Source organism: Squalius cephalus (genome assembly GCF_949319135.1).
Source record: "Squalius cephalus genome assembly, chromosome: 13".
NCBI lineage: Eukaryota > Metazoa > Chordata > Actinopteri > Cypriniformes > Leuciscidae > Squalius > Squalius cephalus.
The window spans coordinates 19,312,676-19,332,994 of record NC_137134.1 but is presented as its reverse complement, the minus strand read 5'-3'; the positions used below and the strand labels follow the sequence as shown (position 1 = coordinate 19,332,994).

Genomic DNA, 20,319 nt, shown 5'->3' with positions numbered 1-20,319 from the left:
CGTGAGAGTTAGCCGGCCCGAATTCCAGGCACGCTTCGTCAACCGAAAATGCCTGCAGGTCCCCTACCCTCTTGATGGAGGCCAATGCAACCAGGAGCGCTGTCTTCATTGACAGGAACTTAAGCTCCACTGATTGCAGAGGCTCAAAGGGAGCACTCTGCAGGGCAGTTAAAACCACTGAGAGGTCCCAAGAGGGTACGAGGGGAGGACGAGGAGGATTTAATCTCCTGGCTCCCCTCAGGAACCTGACGATCAGGTTGTGCTTTCCCAAGGACTTACCATCAACTGCGTCGTGATGTGCGGCAATGGCGGCAACATACACTTTCAGGGTGGAGGGAGACAGCCTTCGCTCCAACCCTTCTTGCAGGAAGGAAAGCACGACACTGATGGGGCATTTCGTGGGTTCTTGATGTTTAGAAGAACACCAGTTGACGAAGAGGTTCCACTTCAACGCATAGACATGTCTCGTGGACGATGCTCTAGCGGAAGTGATGGTAGCCACCACCGCTGGTGGTAGGGTACTCAAACCTGCCTCGTTCCGTCCAGGAGCCACACGTGGAGGTTCCAAAGACCGGGACGAGGGTGCCAAAGGGTGCCCCGTCCCTGAGAAAGGAGGTCCTTCCTCAGAGGAATTGGCCAGGGAGGTGCTGTCGCAAGAAGTATGAGTTCTGAGAACCAGGTGTGGTTGGGCCAGTATGGGGCAACCAATATTACCTGCTCCTCGTCCTCCCTGATCTTGCGCAGGGTCCGCGCAAGAAGGCTCACTGGGGGAAACGCATACTTGCGGAGGCCCCGCGGCCAGCTGTGCGCCAGTGCATCCGTGCCGAGCGTGCCCTCGGTCAGGGAATAAAACAGGTCGCAATGGGACGAGTCGTGGGAGGCAAACAGGTCTACCTGTGCGTCGCCGAACTGATCCCAAATCAGCTGGACCGTCTGGGGATGGAGTCGCCACTCTCCAGCGAGAGGCTGAACTCGAGACAGCTCGTCGGCCGCCTGGTTCAGGTGTCCCGGGATATAAATGGCTCGAAGCGACCTCAGATGCTTCTGACTCCATATGAGGAGGTGGCGGGCGAGTTGTGACATACGGCGGGAGCGCAGACCACCTTGATGGTTGATGTACGCTACTGTCGCGGTATTGTCTGATCGGACTAATACGTGCTGACCCCTGAGCAGCGCATGGAAGCGGTGCAGGGCGAGACGTACAGCCAGCAACTCGAGGCAATTGACATGCCATAGGCGCTGGGGTCCTGTCCAGGAGCCCGCGGCAGCATGTCCATTGCACATGGCTCCCCAGCCCGTGGTGGAGGCATCTGTTGAGACAACAACATGCCGGGAAACTCGTTCCAGGGGCACTCCGGCCCGTAGAAAGCTGAGGTTCGACCACGGGGTGAAGGTCTGACGGCAGGTCGGAGTCACTGGGACCCGGAGCTTGCCGTGTTGCCATGCCCACCTCGGGACTCGATCGCGAAGCCAAAGTTGAAGCGGTCTCATATGAAGCAATCCGAGCGGCGTTACTGCGGCTGTGGATGCCATATGCCCCAGGAGCCTCTGAAATAATTTCAGTGGAACCGCACTCTTGCCCTCGAATTGGCGAAGACAAGTCAGCAGTGACTGCGCGCGCTCACTCGTAAGCTGCATGCACATGGCGACCGAGTCGATCTCCATACCGAGAAAAGAGATCCTCTGCACGGGGCAAAGTTTGCTCTTTTCCCAGTTGACCCGAAGGCCCAGACGGGCTAAGTGTTGGAGCACCAGATCCCTGTGTTCGCAAACCTGGTCTCGAGAGTGAGCTAGGATTAGCCAGTCGTCGAGATAGTTCAGGATGCGAACCCCGTGTTCCCGGAGGGGAACAAGGGCTGCCTCGACGACCTTCGTGAAGACGCGAGGAGACAGGGCTAGCCCGAAAGGGAGAACCGCGTACTGGTATGCCTGCCCCTCGAAAGCAAACCGTAGAAACGGTCTGTGTCGAGGTAAAATGGAGACATGGAAGTAGGCGTCCTTCAGGTCGATCGCTGCAAACCAATCCTGTGGCCGCACACACTCGAAAATGCATTTGGCCTTCGAGCATCTTGAACGGCAGCCTGTGAAGGGAGCGGTTCAGGACGCGCAGGTCCAAGATCGGTCGTAACCCACCCGATTTCTTCGGAACAATGAAGTAAGGGCTGTAGAAGCCGGACCTCATTTCGGCTGGAGGGACAATCTCGATCGCACCCTTCGCCAGTAGGGTGGCGACCTCCGCTCTCATGACAGGGGCATTACCACCGACCATAGTGAAGCGGACTCCGCTGTAGCGGGGAGGAGATCGCGCGAACTGAATTGCGTAGCCGAGCCTGATGGTTCTCGCGACCCAGCGGGACAGTCTGGGAAGCTCTAGCCAGGCTTCCAGAAAGTGCACCAGCGGGGTCATACGAACCACAGACGTACCGTCGGGGGTGCAGCGAGGCGGAATGACCGGCCCAGGCGTGGGTGGCATAGCGGCCCGGTGCGGGGGCACGGTCATTAGCCGCGTCCTGCCAGAGGAGGCCAGGGGAGGACCAGCGTCCCACGGGGGCGTGCTCTGGCAGGGGTCTGGCGACAGAGGGGGATGAGAGGAGCGTGGCCCGTGGGCGGCGCGTGCTCTCATCCGCACACTCCGTGTGCTCAGAGATGGGATAGTGAGTTCTTTCTTTAACCATTTTAGGGTGCTGCCCGTTGTGGGACGAGCAGCGGGAATGGGAAAACCAAGGATTCTCCCCCGGCCCTCCACCGGGGGAAGGAGCGGCCCTGCTACCGGCTCCTGTACAGAACTCATCGCCATCTCTGAGCAGCCCGTCTCAGGAGCGCCGCTTAGCCTGGCGTTTAGCGGGGCGCGGGGCGGGAGAGGGCTGTGGCGCCTTCCTACGGCTTCCTCTACGACGTGACCCGGGAGCAGCGGACTGCTGGGGCCGATCGGGAGGGGCGGGAACCGCAGGAGGGCGCCCTCGGCGGCGAGCGGGCTGAGGCACCTGTGCCGACGTCTGCTTCTGGGCAGTCGAGAACTGCTGGGCAAAATCATCGACTGCACCGCCGAATAGGCCAGCCTGGGATATGGGGGTGTCGAGGAACCGGGTCCGCTCGGCCTCCCGCATATCAGCCAGGTTTAGCCATAGGTGTCGCTCCTGGACCACCGAAGTGGCCATCACCTGACCCAGCGAGCGTGCGGTCACCTTCGTCGCTCGGAGAGCAAGGTCGGTGGCGGCACGCAACTCATCAAAGAGTGCTGGGTCAGACCTCCCCTCGTGCATATCACGCAACATCTGGGCCTGGTAGACCTGCAGAGTCGCCATGGCATGCAGTGAGGAGGCCGCCGTCCCCGCAGCTCTGTAGGCCTTCGCCACAAGAGTGGAAGAGAACCTACAGGCCTTGGAGGGGTGCTTTGGGTCCCCGCGGGAAGAAGCACTCTGAGGACACAGCTGCATCGCAACAGAGCGTTCAACCTGGGGAACCCCAGTGTACCCTTTGGCGGCCGCCTGATCAAGGGGAGGCAAGGCGGAGGCGGTCGCCGAGCGATCACGGGAAGACAATGGTGCCTTCCAGGACCTCGTGACCTCCTCATGCAAGGCAAGGCAAGGCAAGGCAAGTTTATTTATATAGCACATTTCATACACAATGGCAATTCAAAGTGCTTTACATAGAAGAAATTAAAATAATAAAAGAAATAAGAATAATTAAAACAGTTTAGAAAAATAGAATAAAATACAGTACAAACATTCGGACGAACAGTGGCACAGTGCTCATTCAGTAAATGCATAGCTAAACAGATGTGTTTTGAGTCTGGATTTGAATGTGACTATTGTAGGAGCACATCTGATCTCCTCTGGAAGCTGGTTCCAGCTGCGGCTGGCATAATAGCTAAAAGCGGACTCGCCATGCTTAGAGTGAACCCTTGGTATTTCTAGCTGATATGATCCTAATGATCTGAGTGATCTGTTGGGTTTATATTCAGTGAGCATATCTGCAATATATTGAGGTCCTAGGCCATTAAATGATTTATATACCAGTAATAATACTTTAAAATCAATCCTAAATTTAACTGGGAGCCAGTGTAAAGACCTGAGGACTGGTGTGATATGTTCATATTTTCTAGTTCTGCTCAGAATCCGGGCGGCAGCGTTCTGTATGAGCTGCAACTGTCTTATGGTCTTTTTGGGAAGGCCAGTGAGGAGTCCATTACAATAATCCACCCTGCTGGTGATGAAAGCATGAACAAGTTTCTCTAAGTCTTGTCTGGAAACAAAGCATCTAATTCTTGCAATATTTTTCAGATGATAGTATGCTGATTTAGTTATTGCTTTGACATGACTACTGAAACTAAGGTCTGACTCTAGTGACACACAGAGATTCCTGACTTGATTTTTAGTTGTTTGACCCCTAGAGTGAAGGTATGCGTTCACCTTGAGAACTTCATCTTTGTTTCCGAACGCAATGACTTCAGTTTTGTCTTTGTTTAACTGAAGAAAGTTTTGACACATCCAACTGTTGACTTCGTCAATGCATTGGCACAGGGAGTCAATTGGGCTATAATCGTTAGGCGATAGGGCTAAGTAGAGCTGTGTGTCGTCTGCATAGCTGTGGTAAGCAATTTGGTTCTTTCTCATTATTTGGCTCATTGGGAGCATATACAGGTTGAACAGGAGTGGCGCAAGAATCGAGCCTTGAGGGACTCCGCATGTCATGGATGTCCACTCAGACTTATGATCTCCTATACTCACATAATAACCTCTCCCATCTAAGTATCACCTGAACCATTTTAGGACTATCCCAGAAAGCCCCACCCAGTTTTCCAGCCTGTCAAGAAGTATGTTATGATCGACAGTGTCAAATGCAGCACTGAGGTCGAGTAGTACCAGCACTGATAATTTGCCTGAATCAGTATTTAAGCGAATATCGTTTATTATCTTTATGAGCGCTGTCTCTGTGCTGTGGTGCGGTCGGAAACCAGACTGAAAATTGTCAAAGGATCCATTCAAGCTCAAGAATTTGTTCAGCTGATTGAAGACAACTTTTTCAATGATCTTGCCTATGAAAGGAAGATTTGAGATCGGTCTATAGTTGCTTAATATGGTCTTATCCAGATTGCTCTTTTTCAGGAGGGGCTTGACAATTGCAGTTTTCAGGGAGTTTGGAAAACTCCCAGAGCGAAGTGAGACATTTACCACTTCTAGAAGATCTGCTTCTAAACTGTTTAACACACTTTTGAAAAATGATGTGGGAAGTGTGTCAAGAGCACAGGTTGATGTTTTAAGGTGCTGTACAGTTTCTTCCAAAATTTTGCCATCAATTTCTTTGAAATCAGACATAGTGACTACTTTCTCAGGTGGTCTGATCTGTCTGACCTCAGTGCAACTCAAGGATGTGCTGATCACCTTTCTGATATTACTGATTTTCTCAGAGAAGAAAGAAGCAAACTCACTGCACTTGTTGTCTGAGAGCATTTCACTGGGAATCTGGCTTGGAGGGTTTGTCAGTCTCTCTACAGTAGCAAAAAGAGTGCGTGTGTTGTTTAAATTGCTGTTTATAATATTTGAGAAGAAAGTCTGTCTAGCTTTGCCTAGTTCCATATTAAAAGCATGAAGGCTGTCTTTGTAGATGTTATAATGGACTACAAGTTTAGTCTTCCGCCACATGCGCTCTACTTTTCTGCATTGTCTTTTCATATTTTGCACTGCTGTTGAGTTTCTCCAAGGTGCTTTTTGTCTGCCACTCTTCTTCCTGACTTTCACAGGAGCAATATCATCAATTATACCTTTAACTTTTGAGTTAAAAGAATCAAGGAGAAAATCAACAGAGTCTGCAGATATGCTTGGTGTTAAGGATATAGCCTTCATAAATAGTACACTAGTGTTCTCATTTAAGCATCTCTTCTTGACAGACACAGATCTAGCTTCAGTGGCAGGAGAGATCAATATATCAAAGAAAATACAGAAATGATCAGACAGTGCTACATCCTTAATAACAATTAATGAAATGTTTAGACCCTTACTGATAAGTAAATCTAGAGTGTGTCCACGATTGTGTGTGGGTCCATGTATATGCTGAGTCAGATCAAAAGTTTTTAAAACAGTTTTGATTTCTTCTGCCATATTGTTCTCTGCACAATCTATGTGAATGTTAAAATCTCCTGCAATGGCAAAACAGTCAAACTCTGAGGTAATTGTTGATAACAGTTCTGTAAAGTCCTCAGTGAAGGCTGGAGAGTATTTTGGAGGCCTGTAAATAATGATAAGTAAAATGCGTGGAGCACCTTTCAACACAATACCCAGATATTCGAAAGAAGGGTAATTCCCAAATGATATTTGCTTACATTGATAGATATCTTTAAAAAGAGCAGCTAGACCCCCACCTCTCTTAACAGCTCTGCAGACACTCATAAAAGTAAAGTTAGGAGGGGCTGCTTCATTGAGGATTGTTGCACTGCAGCTGGCTTCTAGCCAGGTTTCATTTAGAAGCATAAAATCCAGGTTGTTTGTGGTTATTAAATCGTTGACTAGAAGTGATTTATTTTTAAGTGAACGAATGTTTAAAAGTGCTAACTTAACAGTCTTACTTTTTGTCCCCACATCAATCTTACTTTGACGTGTAATAGGCACCAGATTAGTTAGGTTTGCTGCACGGCTATTGAAGGCCTTAGATTTTCTATCTTGTAATAAAACAGCAATAGAGAAAGATACAGGCACACTGGGTTCCCGCTTGTTCTGTAAACATTTGAGAAAGTTACTGTTATCAGAGCGGGGACCCAAAACACATCACTGAGAACTGGTATCAGTTGTTTTTAGTTCACCTCGAGCAGATGGAGGAGGGTGTGGGCCCTGGCGTTGTGGCAGAGGCCGAAGAGCTCTCACAGGAGGAGGGGGAGGGCGAGCTGGGCCCGCAGGCTTGGGTGGTAATGGTGCCTGCCGTTTTTTGGTTGGTATCTGGGGGCTTGCAGCAAAAGAGTGGGATAGTCTGGTTCCAGCATGCACCAGTTCTTCCATTTTCTGTGAGAAACACAGAAGAGGCGATGCTGGAGAGAGGGATAGCGTGTCTGGTGAAAGGGGCTGTTGCTCTGGTGTTATAGGAGGTTGTGATATGCTGTCCTGGCTTCCCTGGCTGTTTTCCAGGAAGTCGTCCTTGGGTGCTGAATCTTCAAGCAGTTCTGATATGTCTCTCTGTGGGCAGGGCTCAGCTGAGATTGTGTCCGTGAGCAGAGGTTGTTGTGGCGGAGTGGTGTTATCATTGTCCTTGTGTGATATGTCAACCGCATGTCCATTTTGCTGCATTTTGATGCACATCCGGGAAAAAAGGCATTGGGGTTGGCCGCCGACGCGGATCAGCAGCCGCACCCAAAAACCAATCGTCCAGCCGCGAACGAACCGGCCCAGGTGGCGGGGACCACTCAAGACCGATCGCCGCGGCTGCCCGGGAAAGCATGGCCGTCATCTCGGGATCAGACTCGGACAATGCTGGGACACCCGAGGGTGGCAGCACAGCCGAATCCTCACTTCCCGAGGACTCCTGCCCACCTTGTGATGCAGCGATCGACATCACGTCATCCTCTGGAGCGCCGAATGAAACTCGCGGCAAGTCCGAGGACTGTACAGCGGTTTCCACGCGGACACTCGCGGGTTGCACGGGAACAGAGGGAAGTGTGGAGCGTGGAATAGTCGGCGCTTTGTTCCACACTGTAACCCTCAGATCACCCTGGCCGCCAGCCGAAGTACCAGCCCTCTCGGGACCAGTAGATCGGGGTGCGGATGAGGGGACTCTCACATGAAGATCATTGAGTCTCGATCTCAACCGTGCGATGGGCATGTTCCCGCAGTGGGAACATGACTCATCCACAAACGCTGCCTTAGCGTGCTCGACACCCAGACACACAAGACAGCGATTGTGCCCATCAGAGTCAGACACGAATAGACCGCAACCAGAAGTGCACGGGCGAGGCATCTTTAAAAAGACGTGCCGCGTGCAATGCTCTTTTGTGAAAGGAGATTTCTCCGCAGAGTGTTGAAGCGACCAGGGAGAGAACACACAAACTCTGGCAAATCACTGCACAGATCAGCAGGGAATGTGCACTCGCTGGAACTCGCTGTCACACCAACACCTGGAGAGAGGCTCGTCTCGAAGAGATGAAGAGATAAACTCAGGATTTGGCTGTGGAGTGAAGTACATCAACTTGGCTCCGAAGCGAAAACATATCTGCATGTTGCCAGCGACTTCCTTTATACCCCCAGGGTGGGGCGGAGTTACGCTATGCAAATTCCGCAGACCCATGGCATTTCTTTGCCATTGGCTCGTGTTTTAATACTCGAAGATGATAGGATTTCTAAGCGAAACCCCATACGTCGTCATCCGACGTAACTCGGAGTGACAACGAAAGGGAACTGATATTTTCCCATTCACAGGGATCTACAAAGAAAACTGACTAAAAATGCTTTATTATTTAGACCAGGCCAGTAGGTGGCAATGTCACTTTGTAAAGAAACTATGCGTCTTTAGACTGAACATGTAATATGCATGCGCATGACATCACAGTTTTCACAAATTCACATTTTTGTGGTTTACACAGAGAAGATAACCATATCGTTTTCAAGAATTTGCACTTCGAAACACACGTTTGTGTTTTCAGGCCCTCAAAGCGGCATTGTCATGTAAATGAACGATAAAAAATGTGTTCAGTTTTTAGTTGAAAACAGTGTAGTGTAAACGGCCTCATAAAGATGTTTCTTGTGTGGTGACAGCACTCTCTCTCTCTCTCTCTCTCAGCTCATGTGAATGTGGGTATAGTGAACGGCAATGAATCTGAACCCCACTCCAGACCTTACATGGTTTCTCTTCAGAAGAACAGGCAACATAAATGTGGTGGATTCCTCATTTCTGATGAGTTTGTCTTGACTGCTGCACATTGCCGAAAGAAGTAAGACTTTTGTTTTGTCTGAACTGCAATAAAGATTGATTATTTATGGAGATTTTTTAAATGAAATTAGAGTAGTATATAGTTTACATACTTTTATCAAATCAGTATGCTCAATATAGTTTTATAAAAGAATGCATAAAACTGTGAGAAATAATACTACTTTCTTTCAAAAGAAATGAAATACTGACAGTTGTGGTTGGCGCACATAACCTAAAAAATGAGAGTGAGGGTTCAGTCCGCATCGGAGTAAAGTCCTACATCAAGCATCAGGACATTAAGAATGACATTATGCTTTTGCAGGTAAATATCTACACTTGTTAGTTGCCAGTTGCAGAACAAAAAAATAAATAAATAAAAATAAAATTAAAAAAAATAAATAAATAAAAATTCACTTTCAGGGCTCCTACACTATCACCTCATATAAAAATGAGAAAATTATAAACTGTGGTTTAATCTAATGGAAGATAAATCTATTCGTTAATAATGAATGCTTTTGAATTACAGCTAGAGAGAAAACTCAAATCAAGCAAACATGTAGATTGGATATCATTACCAAAGAAAGAATCCATCGACAAAAAAGATCCTGATTGTAGTGTTGCGGGCTGGGGACGCCTGGCAATGAACTGTCCAGGGAGTGATCGTCTAATGGAGGCCAAAGTGAAGATAGTGGAAAACACAAAATGTAAAATATGGAAAATAAAACGTAAATACTCAGACTCACAGATGATGTGTGCATATGGCCACGGTGGATCCTGCGAAGTATGTAATCATTTTATGAAGTGAGTTTTAATTGTGATATGGCATTTTAGTGACGTGTTGATCTGTGTTTCTTAACAGGGGGATTCAGGAGGTCCTTTGGTTTGTGAAAAAGCTGCAGTTGGTGTCACATCTTTCGGTGACCTTAAACACTGTAATTCACCTAAGTATCCTAATGTGTATACTAAGATTTCACCGTATCTTCCATGGATCTATGAAAATATTTGAAATGTTAAGTGACTTCATTGAAAATAAAAAAGGAAGAAGTTTTCCTGTATTCTTCCAAAAAATAAAGAAAATCCTGATTTTTTTCCCAATTAAAGTATCACATTGCAAGCATCAATCAGTCAAAGTGTGTTCATTGTCACAACCATATATAATTACAATATTACTGTCACGAATCAAGTCACAACAAGGTTTATTTAACAAGAGCAAACAACGTATGACAGTGTGCATGACACAAACAATACAGGACAACCAACAGAAACCCAAAAGGAACTTAAATACACAAGATAACCCAGACAGCAACATAGTGTCGGCCCAGATCCGGCCCACATGGATTCCACATGGTCTAGATGTGAGCTGGATCTGGGCCGACACTATGTTGCTGTCTGGGAAAGAACTGGATAATGAACAGCTGTGAGGATTAAATGAATATCTATGGTAACTGATAAGTGGCGGGAAACTAGAACAATGGAAACCGGAAACTGTCGAGAAACAAACTAAAACTTAATTAAAATCAAACTAGAGAATAACCATGACAATTACATGGTGGGTGCTAAAGTAATTTCACATTAGCAAGTACACCTCATTTTGATTGAGCAAAGGCATAAATCTCCAAAATTGGAATAACTATGGTATAATAAAGTGAGATTCTGTAGCTCAATTTTTTATTTTTTTTTCAGATTTATCAAGCTAACATAAAGTACACTTGAGTAGAACCTTCTGACGCATTCTATCCCAATCTTTCATCATTTAAGAACTAGCAATGGAGGCTAGAGCTATTGACACGCAGTCATTAGAGATAGAGAGAGAGAGAGAGAGAGAGAGAGAGAGAGTGAGTGAGAGAGAGAGAGAGAGAGTGTGAATTTGCTGAGTTTGTGCGGCTCATTCGGTAGCAGTCTCTGACACAGATGTTATCGCCTTACTACTGAGAAATACTATGTATTTTTCAGCAGTGAAACTTATTTTAATTGATAAAATATTGCGGGCAGAACTGATAACTTTCTGTGCACTAGTCTGTGTGTACATGTGGTTGTGAAAGAGCATGAGAAAGATTTAGAATGTGCTATAGTGATAATAAAATATAACTGTTAATAAGATAAAAATGTTAATAGTTTGACATTTTTATCCTGTTGTTTGTCATGTTTATTTGCTTGATCAGTGCAGGGCCGTAGGCCTATTTACCTAATATATTATGATATATTTAAATAATTAAACACTGTGCTGTCAAAGTTGATACTGTGGCTTTATATGGTCAGACACTTGCATGTGTCATTATATAATTAACATTCTACCAAAATCAATCTAAAATGGAGTTTTGACCAGTGAATGTCAAAACGTGTTTGTCCGCCAATAGAACGGCCGCATCTGAGTCAGTAAGTCTATCACATTACGTTTTCATCAACTTAGGGTGAAACACACGCACATGCTATTTAAGAAAGTTCTAGACTAAGACAGTCTTCTCCACTCCTCAAATACATGAAACATTAGCCTTTATAGAGAGAGTTTCTTGAGTAAAGAAAACACTGTGCTTATTCAAACATCCTGTTATTTATTTACCTTTGCATTGCAGAAAAGCAAGAGGATCCAAAACACTTCTTTTACGATAGAGTTAAGGTGGAGTAATGAGGTTTATCCGAGAGTTTGAGGATCCAATGAAGATTCGAGGTTTATTCACAAGCTATTCCTGTTTTCTTGGTTAAATATTTGCAGAACCAACAAACAGGGTGACCAATAGTAATGATGAATGGGGGAAAAATGACAAAGTAGGTTTCTGCCAGATGTCTAAAATTTTTGTTAATTTAGATAGTAATTGTCTTATAGTGTTTTACCATTAGAGTGAAATAATAATAATAATAATAAAAATTCTCCTCATTGTAATTGCATCCCTCAAGCATATATAGGCACTGAGTGCGTTTTTTGATTCTTTTGCTGTGATAGGCTTGTGAATAACTGAAATAATTTGGTGAATTGACATGGAAATTTAATGTGGTTAGGGTTAGCGGTTAGGAACTACTTTAGTGATGCCGTTTAAAATAAAAATCAACAGTTTAGAATGAGTCGACCAATCAGAATCAAGTATTTCAAAGAAGCCATAGTATGAGGTGAGTTTTATTCGTATGTGCTGATCATGGCCTAACTAATTGGAAGGACTGTCCTTTATACCCTGCATCAAAACATATCACAATATAGATATTGGCCTTTTTGGAATGATATTGTGCTTTTAAGGGTAACAAACTGCACATCAGCTGTATTATGAGCTGTAAAATATTCAAGTACTAAAATGCAGGCATACATGCTCAATTCTTATCATCTAAACCATGTTGAATCATCTTGCAATACCGGAAGAACAGTATCTTTTCATCACTGTGTTGCTCATACTGCAAGAAGAAAAGAAAAAATGACTTAGGGGCAACTCAGTGACTCCACCCAATTTTACAGTATATTTATACAGTGTTTTGCCATGAGAACTCAATGTCATCTTCATCATGACCATCATCATCATCTCTCTGCTCCTGCTGGCCTCTCTGCTGCCACACCTGACCTTCACTGGTGAGATTGATTATATTACATTAAATTATGATTATTTTTTAAGAATGTTTGATTTGTATATGTGCTGAATAAGTTGACTGACAGCTCTCTCTCTCTCAGCTCATGTGAATGTGGGCATAGTGAACGGCACAGAAGCCAAACCCCACTCCAGACCCTACATGGTTTCTATTCAGGCAGATGGGCAACATATCTGCGGTGGATCCCTCATTTCTGATGAGTTTGTCTTGACTGCTGCACATTGCTGGGATGGGTAAAAGCTTGTTTAGAAATCACTTTTGAAAGACACAACTGCAGTGCAAGCATACAGAGTGCTGAATGACATAAATTACTATCATGACTTTCTCTTTCGACAGATTTGAGATTCTGACAGTTGTTGTTGGTGCTCATGACTTAAGGAACATCACGAGTTCAGATCGCTTCAACGTGTCTTGCATCCCGCATCCAAGCTTTAGAAACACTCGTAATGACATCATGCTTTTGAGGGTAACAAACTGTAATTTTAGTTGTTCAAATAGAATCTGATCAGGAAACAGTGGCACAAAACTGACACACACTGTGTTTGAATTTCTATTGCAATCAGGGCTTTCTGAACCACACAAACAGCATTATAAACAACTGCAGTCCAGTCGTAAAAAATATGACAATCTTTTATTAATAAAAGTTGTGTTTTTGAATTACAGCTAAAGGAAAAAGTTGAAGCAAACAACAATGTTAAATGGATTTCATTACCAAAGAAAGGAGAAGACGTGGGAACAAATTCTCTCTGTATTGTTGCCGGCTGGGGAAGAATGAAGACTAATGGCCCAAAGAGTGATCGTCTAATGGAAGCAAACGTGTATTTAATGAATAACACAGAATGTAGCAATAGATGGGGAGAGATATACTCACTCTCAAATATGATGTGCACACATGGTCATGGTGGATCCTGCCTTGTACGTACAAAAAAAAAAGATTCACATACTTTAATTATGTTATGTCAATTAATGAGTTTAAACTGATTTTTAGTGACGTGTTGATCTGTTTCTTCACAGTTTGATTCAGGAGGTCCTTTGGTTTATGGAAACACTGCAGTTGGTGTCACATCGTTTGGATATAGAGAGCAGTGCAATTCACCTCAATATCCTAATGTGTATACTAAGATTTCACCATATCTCAAATGGATCGGCAATATAATTACAAATGTGAAGTGAGTTAAGTTACTGAATGCTTCCGTAACTTCTTTCAATAAAGTATCACATGAAAAGCATCAATCATTCCAAGTGTCTTCATTGTCACAACCATATAAAGTTACAATATTACATGGGGGGCACCCTAAAATTCCAGTCATGCAAGTATGGCTCATATCTATTTGAGTGGGGAAAGTCTGAAAACTTCAAAACTGTTGGTCAGGGATAAAATCAGGCAAATATGGTACAATAAATTCAGCTTCTTAAGCTCAAAGTCTACTATATATATATATATATATATATATATATATATATATATATATATAGCAATGAAAATTACCTATTAATTGCCATTTAAGTTAAATTACTGAACTTAAATAAACAAGCTTGATAAAAATGATCATTCTAGAAAGTACACAGATTTTGGCGTGTTTGCACCACAGGATCTAGAAACTAGAAATTAATTCCTTTTGGAGGAACTAATTTAGCCCCTACTTCAGAGTAGGGTCTAAACCAGCACTATAGGAACTATCAGTGACGTTAGTGTACGCTGAAGTGGCCTAGTGGCCGAACGCACACGAAACATCAGCATCTGCCATTTTTTAAAAAGCGGTGTAAACACATAGATTATAGCCTATATATTTACTCCAGAAACTAACTCTACGAACATGGAAAACAGTGATAGATGGACCTCTTAACCTTTATGCTAAGGAGAAAATCCAACTCAACTTTGAGGGGACCAAGCGAAACTAATGGACATCAACCACAAGGCATATGCTAATGCCTTTTCATATACTGTCTTTCTATGTATAACAGTTCTATCTAATAACGTGTTAGACAGATTGTAAACTAATGAACACGGAGAATGCGAGCACTGTGTGCTCAGGCTCTGGAGTTCTCAGCGCCGTCAAAATAAAGGTCATCCGTGCCGTTAAAATAAAAGTCACAACAACAAGCGCGGCTTACGTGTTTTTGTCTCAGAGAGAACCTTTTTAAACTCTCCTGAGGAGGAATGATTTGCAAATTGGTAGCTTTCAGATTCAACGTTTGATTGGCTGATGCTGTCTTGGGTGGCCACCGTATGGCCCCTCTCTGGCATGAGGTTAATTTGCATTGCTTAAAGTTCATGTTTAGAACAATGTCTTTAAGGTTTTTCCTATGCATAATTCACTTTCCAAACCAATTCCAGATTAACCTAGACATTGTGCTGAAAACATAAAGACCAAATATCATTGGGTATATTGAACTTTTACCCATGCATTCATGTGTACCTTAAAGGATTAGTTCACTTTTAAAAGAACGTTTGCTGATAATTTACTCACCCCCATGTCATCCAAGATGTCCATGTCTTTCTTTCTTCAGTCGAAAAGAAATAAAGGTTTTTGATGAAAACATTTCTCCATATAATGGACTTCAATGGGCCCCAAACGGTTCAAGGTCCAAATGACAGTTTCAGTGCAGCTTCAAAGGGCTTTAAACGATACCAGACGATGAATAAGGGTCTTATCTAGCGAAACGATCGGTCATTTCAAAAATAAATAAAAAAGTTTAAGTTTTATAAGCACAAATGCTCGCCTTGCTCTGTTCTGTGATGCGCGTTCGTGACGTCATGTAATACGCAATTACGTTGAAAAGGTCACGCTTTTCTGTCCTGACAAAAATTTTCTTTTAGGCTTTTTAATATTAAAACACCCAGGATACGCACACGAAATGGGCATTTTAAACGATAAACTGACAGAAAGACATTTGAATATGTGTATATGGTCCTCCTTCTGCACATTTGTAAACACTGACTCGGTACTTCCGCCTACGTCAAGCGTGACCTTTTCAACGTAATTGTGTATTATGTGACGTCACGAACGTGCATCACAGAACAGAGCAAGGCGAGCATTTGTGCTTATAAACTTAAACTTTTTTATTTATTTTTGAAATGACCGATCGTTTCGCTAGATAAGACCCTTATTCATCGTCTGGTATTGTTTAAAGCTCTTTGAAGCTGCACTGAAACTGTCATTTGGACCTTGAACTGTTTGGGGCCCATTGAAGTCCATTATATGGAGAAAAATCCTGGAATGTTTTCATCAAAAACCTTAATTTCTTTTCGACTGATGAAAGAAAGACATGGACATCTTGGATGACATGGGGGTGAGTAAATTATCAGCAAAAGTTTTTTTTAAAAGTGAACTAATCCTTTAATAGGAAAGTTTGTATATTTTGCATGTGCACAAACAACACTAATTAAGTAGCCTACAGTTCTTAAAAAAGATATGGAGAAGATTTGCTCCATTTTGTCTATTTTGTATAGAAAATCCATCCTTTGTGGCTTCAAGCCACATGGCAAAACCGGTTTGGTTAGCAGCCAATGAAATTGTTGTATTTGAGACTACATTTGCATATGTGACGTGATGGTATGTTATGTATACAAACATCAGACATCATGTTTATTCATGAAGGATGTCATAATAGTATACTGGTATGTAAAACATCATAAAACATTGTATTTGTTCATGAGGGATAATGCATTGGTACGTTGTGAGTGATGTCAGTCTTATGTCATGATTTGTCATGCCCTTTTAAGATGTTCATTTAATGTTCTTTCTCTAGGTAGAAAATACAACAGCTTAAACGATGGCTCTTAGAATGGCTCTTTTATTTAAGCAAACTGCCAAAAAACCTTTTCTGACTGTGTGCAGTTGATCCAAGAAAAACTTAAGATTGCATGGAGCTGATAAGCATGTGTTAATAAAATAATTTTAATGCAAGCACTAAAAAAACTGTGCATCAGCTGTGGAATAAAAGAAAAGATATGCATGATAACTAGATTAAGATATACTCCTGTCTTAATTTAAACCCTGTCCGGGAAACCACCAACCCCAAAGGTTTCACAAAGTTATTCTTGCCACTATAAGTTATGGCTTCCTAAAGAGTTTATGGGTAAATAAATTAATAATAATAATAAAAAAATATACCAGGGCTCAACATTAAGCCTTTTCATCTGATTGTCCTTTGGTTGGTCATTCACTTATGGGGGTATTATTGTTGCAATATTCCAAATAAATAGATTAATATTCACAAATAAATGTAAAGAGATTCACAAAAATGTATCGAATTCACAAATAAATGTAAAGAGTTTCACAAAAAAATATAAAATACACAAATAAATAAAATGAGATTTGCAAATAAATAAAATATTTACAAATGTTTTATTATTTTACAAACACAACTCTGCCTGGCATTTATTTGTGAACCGCTTTCTGTGCATTTGTAAATCGCTGCACATATTTGTGAATCGGTTTCTGTGCATTTGTGAATCCCCTCACGCATTTGTGGATTTTGAAACACTTCTAGCGTTGACGTGCAGACAGATCCACAAATAAGTGGACTCCACCCACCGCCTACTCAAGCCAATCAGATAACGGCCACATCGAGCTGGCCAATCGTAGCACGTTCTCGCTTCAACCAATCACGTTTGGCTTTACACTGGGCGATCTTGCTCTGTGCTCATTCATCATTCATCTGCATTTCAAAAAGTGTACGCGTAAAGGCCCATAAAATATGTTTAAAATTTGGATTTTGTTAGAATTACAACATTAGACTGCTTGTCAAGCCAAGCCACAATTTGTATGAGCCTTGAAAAAAGCCAGAGAAACAGCCCTTTACATCTCTGTTATGGGAACAACGCATTATGGACGCGTCACGTTATTCAAGATAGAACAGAAAAGCATCAAGTAGCTGACTAATGAATAACTGGGTTCGACCCATACATAGCTACACAATTAAGTTTATAATTTGCATTGCAAGATTTTTATTTGCAGCACACGCTGATGCTGAGGCTCGTACCGTTCCATATTGGGTGGTCATTTGGCCTCATATTTGGTATTCTACATGACATTTATTTATGTCCTATTGCTATTTGTCACCGCAATTGTGCTTTAAAAGGCAAAATCGGATGTCCTGTAATTTCTTGCATCGTGTCTACCCCGTGCGAGGCTATCTATCAAGAAGGATCTATCTATCTTCTAATCTAATCTATCTTCTATCTATCTAGAAGTGCGGGGATCCGTTTACTATCAATGAATGCCCCGCGTCCAGGACACTATCACGAAATATGATTTTTCAAGTAACCAGCACTAGTCAAAGTAGGCTACGATCAGAGCCGTTAAGAGTACGATTATGCAGACATGTCTGCAGCTAAGCAGACGTCACATAGGGAATATGTGTTAAAGGAGAACTCCGGTCAATTTTAACATTTTTTTGTAAATTTGGAGCGCTGTCAATACAGAGAACAACGACAAAAATCGGTGTTGCCTACACCGTGTTATCCTCTTTTTAAAATTTGCACCCTGTTGACTTCAATGGGGCGTTTTAAACCTGCTTTTAGCCTCTTAACATCCTTGATGTGTCATTACAAGTGCACAGTCAATGTGAGTGATTCCTTCAGAGTCAACACGCGGTGAATCTGACTGCAGTAGATGTGAAAGATATTAATAAAAGTGATGTTATTTCAGCCAGCGCACATACCTGTATTTACATAGAAGTCCATAGTAGTCGATTGTCGAGTTCACGCGCATAGGTTTAGTGCATGAACTCGACAATCGACTACTGTGGACTTCGACCGAAAACAGGATGTAAATACAGGTATGTGCGCTGGCTGAATAAACATCATTTTTATTCATATCTTTCACATCTACTGCAGTCAGATTCACCCGTGTTCACTCTGAAGGAATCACTCACATTGGCTGGGCACTTGTAATGACACATCAAGGATGTTAAGAGGCTAAAAGCAGGTTTAAAACTTGCCCCATTGAAGTCAACAGGGTGCAAATTTTAAAAAGAGGATAACACGGTGTAGGCAACACCGATTTTTGTCGTTGTTCTCTGTACTGACAGCATTCCAAATGTACAAAAAAATGAGCTCAATGTTAAAATTGACCAGAGTTCTCCTTTAACGTTTCAAACATGCTAGTTTTACATTATTTGAAACTGCTACGGCAGCAGTGAATAGATAGTGCCTATTTGCTTTTGACGCGCTGTGTCGCGCCTCTTGCCGGTGTAGAGACTGTTCATGATGCTCGGGATCTCTGATTATCATAATTCTCTGAGTGTATCCTGATGGAAATATAAAGGGAAATATAATATAAACTCCAACAATCTTTTGAAAACAGAGTGTTTTTACCACACAAACAGTTCAGCGCTGCCTACTACTGCTCCTTTCAAGGATGCAAGAATCAGTTCCCGCCCCGAGTGTAAAGCCAAACGTGATTGGTTGAAGCGAGAACGTGCTACGATTGGCCAGCTCGATGTGGCCGTTATCTGATTGGCTTGAGTAGGCGGTGGGTGGAGTCCACTTATTTGTGGATCAGTCTGCACGTCAACGCTAGAAGTGTTTCAAAATCCACAAATGCGTGAGGGGATTCACAAATGCACAGAAACCGATTCACAAACGTGTGCAGCAATTTACAAATGCACAGAAAGCGGTTCACAAATAAATGCCAGGCAGAGTTGTGTTTGTAAAATAATAAAACATTTGTAAATATTTTATTTATTTGCAAATCTCATTTTATTTATTTGTGTATTTTATATTTTTTTGTGAAACTCTTTACATTTATTTGTGGATCTTAATCTATTTATTTGTGAATTCGATACATTTTTGTGAATCTCTTTACATTTAATTGTGAATATTAATCTATTTATTTGGAATATTGCAACAATAATACCCCCCATATTCACTTGTCCAAGTAAAAAAAAAAGAAAAAAAAGAAAAGATATATATATATATATATATATATATATATATAATTATATTTACAACACACACACACAAAAAAAAACAAACAAAAAAAAATATATATATATATATATATATATATATATATATATATATATATATATATATATATATATATATATATATATAGTGTGTGTGTGTTGTAAATATAATTTATTCTGAATCTATATTCTCATCACTGTTTATCATCTCATCACTGTTTACTGACATTTATAAATCGGCATATTTGTGCTATTTTAACCTTTATCAAAGGCATTTTACCTAATTGCTTTAAATATACACTATGCTTCATCTTTCATTTAAAATTATTAAATTTGATCAATAAATTAAAATAGAATAATAAGATGCTAAAGGGCTGTTACCAAACAAATTAAACTGCATTAAATAATGTAATGAGATTATTTAAAATATTTTTTTTAATATACAAATAAGAAACATTATTTGTATATAGAAATAATATTTATAAACATAGAGATCTTGAGAAGATGCCGTGTTCACGGATTTTTTTTTAGAATGAGGAAGAAAAAAAAATTTGGTTAAGGAAAGCTCTGGCTTCGTGTGGGTGTGGAGAGTCATTGGTCATTCACATCTTGGTCTCAGGACTGAGGTGAACAATGGGCAAACGGTGATGGGATCAGTCTGTGATCATTGACATGCTAATTTCATCATTCATCGCTTCCATAAATAGTACCTGGTAATTGTCTTTGCAGGCCTGTTCAAAATATAGCCCAACATATTCAAAATGCTGACCTGCTTTAATCTTCTAGATCTAGACCAAACCATCTATGACCTGAAAATGAGACCACAAGGATTAACAAGAACAATATTTAGTCATCCACAAACTGAAAAAACTGACTTGTGGGCAGCTCAATGTCTCCACCCACCCTTATATTTATACAGTGTTTTATCATGAGAGCTCA

At 42.2% G+C, this 20,319-nt stretch overlaps 1 protein-coding gene and 1 long non-coding RNA gene across 2 annotated transcripts; both read left to right on the top strand.

The window, feature by feature from the left end:
* The first annotated feature begins 8,774 nt into the window (after positions 1-8,774).
* Positions 8,775-9,587, top strand: LOC307169491. Its single transcript, XR_013823148.1, has 3 exons — positions 8,775-8,914; positions 9,088-9,214; positions 9,419-9,587. It is a non-coding gene; the product is annotated as an uncharacterized lncRNA (long non-coding RNA).
* Positions 9,588-12,372: 2,785 nt separating this feature from the next.
* Positions 12,373-13,684, top strand: LOC307169477 (granzyme B(G,H)-like). Its single transcript, XM_079890147.1, has 5 exons — positions 12,373-12,445; positions 12,545-12,695; positions 12,799-12,928; positions 13,126-13,377; positions 13,477-13,684. The coding sequence occupies exons 1-5, from the start codon at positions 12,382-12,384 to the stop codon at positions 13,633-13,635; spliced, it is 756 nt and encodes a 251-aa protein (XP_079746273.1). The 5' UTR covers positions 12,373-12,381; the 3' UTR covers positions 13,636-13,684.
* Positions 13,685-20,319: the final 6,635 nt, after the last annotated feature.

What these genes read in the sequence shown, in the direction of transcription:
- LOC307169477 (XM_079890147.1), top strand. Translation starts at nt 12,382, where the DNA reads ATGACCATCATCATCATCTCTCTGCTCCTGCTGGCCTCTCTGCTGCCA. An exon ending in GCTGCACATTGCTGGGATGG is followed by an intron (nt 12,696 to 12,798) that starts GTAAAAGCTTGT and finishes CTCTTTCGACAG; the next exon opens with ATTTGAGATTCTGACAGTTG. An exon ending in ATGACATCATGCTTTTGAGG is followed by an intron (nt 12,929 to 13,125) that starts GTAACAAACTGT and finishes TTTGAATTACAG; the next exon opens with CTAAAGGAAAAAGTTGAAGC.